The sequence below is a fragment of the Vitis vinifera genome, chromosome 5 (assembly GCF_030704535.1).
Source record: "Vitis vinifera cultivar Pinot Noir 40024 chromosome 5, ASM3070453v1".
NCBI classification, from domain to species: domain Eukaryota; kingdom Viridiplantae; phylum Streptophyta; class Magnoliopsida; order Vitales; family Vitaceae; genus Vitis; species Vitis vinifera.
The window spans coordinates 16,869,814-16,875,558 of NC_081809.1; the positions used below are offsets into that span (position 1 = coordinate 16,869,814).

General features: G+C 35.9%; 1 protein-coding gene across 4 annotated transcripts; it reads left to right on the forward strand.

Annotated features, from left to right (window-relative positions):
• The first annotated feature begins 231 nt into the window (after window positions 1-231).
• On the forward strand, window positions 232-4,390 carry LOC100247030 (pentatricopeptide repeat-containing protein At1g06140, mitochondrial). 4 transcript variants are annotated; one of them, XM_010652031.3, is made up of 2 exons: window positions 232-2,737; window positions 3,805-4,390. In XM_010652031.3, exon 1 carries the CDS (start codon window positions 464-466, stop codon window positions 2,528-2,530), a length of 2,067 nt encoding a protein of 688 aa, XP_010650333.1. In that variant the 5' UTR covers window positions 232-463; the 3' UTR covers window positions 2,531-2,737; window positions 3,805-4,390. The 4 variants fall into 4 exon arrangements, with proteins under 4 accessions (XP_010650333.1, XP_010650331.1, XP_010650334.1 ...); XM_010652029.3 differs by having other exon boundaries at window positions 3,819-4,390; XM_010652032.3 differs by having other exon boundaries at window positions 232-2,707.
• The last annotated feature ends 1,355 nt before the right edge of the window (window positions 4,391-5,745 follow it).

Here is a 5,745-nt window from a genome sequence, read left to right on the forward strand (position 1 = left end):
TTTATTTGTATGTTTATTCAATATATAAATCTTATGAGTTCTAGTATTTTATTTGGAGGTGGATATTTTATTCCGGAGGTATCACATTGGGTGACTTTTAACATTTTCCTCCGTGACCCACATGGCAAAAAAACCAACGCTTCTCTTATTTTATTTATTTTTTATTTTTTATTTTTTTATTTTTTTTGGGTTTAAAATGGTCCTTTTTTCCTAAGCAAATTAAGAGAGAAAATGAAACAGGACCGAGGCAAATGCCAGCAAAGTGGTGTTAAGCATCAGCGAGGCCAAACGTATTGCAATGGAACTAGAACTCTTGATCGAAGGACTTTGTGGAATCATGAACTCATCTCTGTAACATTACTGGTGAAACTAAAATTAATATTCAGCAAAACTATTGATTCTTCCACATGCTTCTTTATATTGCTTACCGTGGTTTCTTCTGAATAATTATTGATGCTTTCAAATGGAGCCAAATCCGTTCCCCCCCATTTCCTCGCGAAACCCCACCAAAACCCTACTCTCTCTCTTCCGTTTCACCAAAACCCTGGCATCTAACCACCAACTAAATGCCCAAATCCTTGTAAATGCTCTCCACCGGTCCCTTCTCTTCGGTCCCATGATCTTCGGCGCCTACATACAATTGGGGTCTCTTCATGTTGCGTCCAAAGCCTTTAATCATATCACTTTCGAGAACCTCCATTCATGGAACACCATACTCGCGAGCCACTCCAAAAACAAGTGTTTTTACGATGTTCTACAGCTTTTTAAACGAATGCTGAAAGAGGGGAAGCTAGTTGATAGTTTCAATTTAGTTTTTGCGGTCAAAGCATGTTTTGGACTGTCACTTTTTCAAGGAGCCAAGTTGTTTCATTCTTTGGCGATCAAGTTGCGATTGGAGGGAGATCCGTATGTTGCACCTGCCCTTATGAACGTTTATACTGAGTTGGGTTCTTTAGAAGAAGCACACAAAGTGTTCGAGGAAGTTCCACTGAAAAATTCAGTAATTTGGGGTGTTATGATAAAAGGACACTTGAATTTCTCAGAGGAATTTGGAGTTTTTGAGTTGTTTTCCAGAATGAGACGCTCTGGATTTGAATTAGACCCGTTCGTGGTGGAGGGCTTGATTCAAGCCTGTGGAAATGTCTATGCTGGAAAAGAAGGGAAAACATTTCATGGCTTGTGTATAAAAAAGAATTTTATTGATTCTAACTTTTTTTTGCAGACTTCTCTAGTGGATATGTATATGAAGTGTGGTTTCCTCGACTTTGCACTCAAATTATTTGAAGAAATTTCTTATAGGGATGTAGTTGTATGGAGTGCCATAATTGCTGGATTTGCAAGAAATGGGAGAGCTTTGGAATCTATTTCCATGTTCAGGCAGATGTTAGCAGACTCGGTGACTCCAAATTCAGTGACATTTGCTAGCATTGTTCTTGCTTGTTCGAGCTTGGGATCTCTGAAGCAAGGAAGGAGTGTTCATGGGTATATGATAAGAAATGGGGTTGAACTTGATGTCAAGAATTATACTTCTTTTATTGACATGTATGCCAAATGTGGTTGTATTGTAACAGCTTACAGAGTTTTCTGTCAGATACCTGAGAAGAATGTATTTTCTTGGAGTACAATGATCAACGGATTTGGCATGCATGGTCTATGCGCAGAAGCTTTGAATCTTTTTTATGAGATGAGATCAGTAAACCAATTACCAAATTCAGTGACATTTGTTTCAGTTCTGTCAGCTTGTAGTCATTCTGGTAGGATTGAAGAAGGATGGAGCCATTTTAAATCAATGAGTAGGGATTATGGAATTACCCCAGTGGAGGAGCATTACGCCTGTATGGTAGATTTATTAGGTAGGGCTGGCAAGATTGATGAAGCTTTATCTTTCATCAATAACATGCCAACTGAACCAGGTGCTAGTGCTTGGGGAGCATTGTTGGGTGCATGTCGAATCCACAGACGAGCTGAATTAGCAGAAGAAGTGGCTAAGAAGCTACTTCCTTTAGAATCTGATCAGTCAGGTGTGTATGTCATGCTTTCTAATATTTACGCTGATGTTGGAATGTGGGAAATGGTGAAGAAGACAAGGCTGAAAATGTGTGAGAAGGGGATTCACAAGATTGTTGGATTTACCTCAATTGAGATCGAGGAGAAGTTATACTTGTTTAGCTCCGAGGATAGATTTGCTTATAAAAACACCCAAATTGAGAGTCTCTGGAATTCTCTTAAAGAGCGCATGAGAGAACTTGGTTATGTGCCTGATCTCAGATTTGTGCTTCATGATGTGGACGATGAGGTGAAGCAGGAAGTTCTTTGTGGCCATAGCGAGAAACTGGCAATTGTATTTGGACTTCTAAATTCTGGAGAAGGTATGCCCATTAGAATCACAAAAAACATGAGAGTTTGTGGTGATTGTCATACAGCAAGCAAGTTCATTTCTTTGATCACAAGAAGGAAAATCATAATGAGGGATGTCAAGAGGTTTCATCATGTGCAAGATGGTGTTTGCTCATGTGGGGACTATTGGTAATGAAGGAAGTCCAAGAAGGCATCTTGACACAGTGAATGCACTTTTGGATATATTGAGGATAACCGTGAGGCAGTGTGCGGGGCCCATTTGTGAGTTTGAGCTTCATTTTCGAGGGCTGATTCATTTTTCATACCAGGCCCAGGCCAGGGAAATTTAAGGAAAGCTTCATCTGAGCTGGTACGAACCTGACCTCATGGTGCTTTATAGGTACTGATCTTGTCATTGTTCTGCAAAAATGTGTTATATTCATGTTAATATAATGTGTTTTAAGCTTGCAGTAAAAAATGTGACTGGACACTCCAGTAATGAAAGACAGCTTTTAAATAATTGCATTGATAATGAAAGCTCTTCACTGATTTAGTTTGTCTTTGGTTCATTCTAATATTGATTTTGTTTCAATGTCTTCTGTGTTTGTATTTGGGTCTATGATTCCGGATATGGATTTTTGGGTAAAAGAACAGTTTTTTATTTTCAAACATCAAAATGAACCAAAAAACTAATTCTAAAAACTGTTAACACAGAAAATGTTTTCCAAATGTGGTCACTTTTGGCAAAGGAAATGACAAATTTTTAAAAGCCTTTCCTGTAAATGGAAAAAATGAGTATGTTTTGAAGTCTTTAATTACGACACATTTTCAGGAGATATTCCAAAAGCAAGTGAGGCACTCTGGATTTTCTGAAGTAATGGTCTTGATTTTCTGACATGAGATTGATCTTAAGACAATTGTTTTCAGTTCTGCAGTCATTTGGGCCCAAAGTTCTTTTAAGTTTTTTCAAGTTTTTGGTTGATGTTATGAAATTTATTACATTCTTATTCAGTCTCAAATGCCAATAATATGCATATGGACAAATTGCAGTTGAAAATTTTGGCGAATATTCACTAATTACTGTGGCTTCCATGGCGACTGTTTTAGCTGACAATGCATCTATGTGATTTTAGTGCTGGTTTCAGACCCATATAATGACTTTTGGTATACGTAGAACCAGGATTATTCTATTACTTTCTGCCCATTTCAGCTCTGAAAAACTCCATAAAATAAAATAAAAAGGAGACATTGTAGTTTAACAATTGGTTAAAGCAAGTTTGAGGTTCATTGTGAAGTATGAACCATTTTTGTCATGCACTAACATCATTCTAATGTTGTTTAAACTAGGAATTCAAACAATAAAAATATGCCTGTTCTTGTGCCATTTTCTATATATATTTTATCTATCTATGCCAGCATCACTATATACATCTATACAGTAAGGCATATTTAATGGTTGTGGCTCAGCTCCTCTTTCGCAGTGTACAAGAAGTCTTATCTGTGGAAGCTTGGGACTTGATGTGGTTTGATAACTTCAGGATTTATTTATGGATTGCCAAATGCTGCTATACATAGTATATGAGCCGCAATGGGGCACTCATGCTGGCTGATCTGACCCAGCCCAGGTACTAGTGGTTTCTGGGAAGATGGTAACAGTTATCCCACTTTCAAGACCATGACAGAGTGATCATTTAGATTGATATATCTAAAAACAATACAAGAGAGTACTGCAGAGGTTAGAGTCAGGATTTGGCATTTTTCTTATGATCCAAGGGAGACTTCCTCATGATTTTTCTGAAAATCTTGATACAATAAAGAGAAAGTGACGACAGAGTCTTTCACGTAGGAAAAAGGTAACTCTTGTTCCATTTTTATATATAAATATATATTCAGAATAGGATTACATGTGATCTTCAACATTGGAATCAAAGGCTTGTGTTGTATTTTGTGTTTTCATGGCTTTATTTTCATGACTTGTTTGATAGTTCTACCCTTTTTTTAAATTTTGTTGATTAAAATTATTTATTCATTTATTTTTTAAGTTGATTCAGTATGGTTATTGGGGATCTTTATTTCGAAATTAAAAATGAAAAATACACAACATAGCAAAGCCTTGCCCTACAAGGGTTTTGCAAAAGAGAGCCCTATTAGGGTGCTCTAGAACACAGGGGTAACCAAACCAATGTTCAATGAAGGTATAAATATATCTATATACAAATATATTTCTTATTTTTATATTTTAGATGACTATAAAACAAGAGTTCATATCATATAAGAAGAATCCAAACCATACCATGATGCAAAATGTTAGCAGAACGAATGATATGAGGCTACAACTTAGGGTCAACCACAAATTTCGAAGACTTCAATCTAAGTATATCAACATTAAAAGGTATAAAAAGGTAAAGTAAAAAAATTAACTTGTATCATATCATCATTCCATGCCCCTTAAATCAAAGAAAAATTTTATTCCTTCAACAAACCAAGCATCGAAATACAATTAGGCTCATATAATCCATGAATTCAATGTCATCCCAATTCATTCATCACAATTCAATGAAACAAGGCATGTATGAACAATTATAACTCCAATTTTTAAAAATTTTACCTTAGGATTAGCACATCCCTTGCTTCACAACAAAACAACAAACAAAACAAAAACCAGAATTAGACAATGATATAGGTGTGGAAAGCAAAATAGTATATAAGAAATTGAAGAAAATCCTCTAGGCACTTCCCCCTCATGCTGAGTGTTTATTATCACTTTCAACTTCCTTCTATTTGTGGCCTTCTTTATCTTCCCTGCCTCATGTACCGATTAGTTCCAGTCATCAACATAATAATCTTTAGGTATAATATGCTTTCTCTCCATAGAAGTAAACTAGAAATATCTCCTTATTAGATATTGTGTAATCAATCTTGGCAAGGGTAAGAAATATTTTGGCTTCTTTTAGTCTTCCTGACTTTCACTTTTCCACATAAATAACTTAGTGTCTCTATTGCCAAAATAGCCAAAGACCTCCATTCTCCTATGAAGATACAATATATGTTATGGATATATCTAAAAGATGATAAAATCATTTATTGAGAAATGAGCCAATGAAGAGTCAAGTCCATGTTTAAATTAGGGGAATATAAGGAGGAATATATAATGTAAATCAAGATTTGGAAGTTCAAGCAAGGATAACATCTTTGGCTAGAAGATTAGATGAGCTAGATTCTACTAGGAATCCCAAATTACTCTGTTCTCTGACACTAGATCACATCACATAAGGTGCATGCGATCTATCCCTAGGGCTATATAGATCTAACACAACAAAAAAGAATGGTTTCAAAAACCATAAAACAACTTCGATTTAGACTGAATTGGTGAAACAAGGAAGCTTGATTTAATGGAATTGGAAGCAT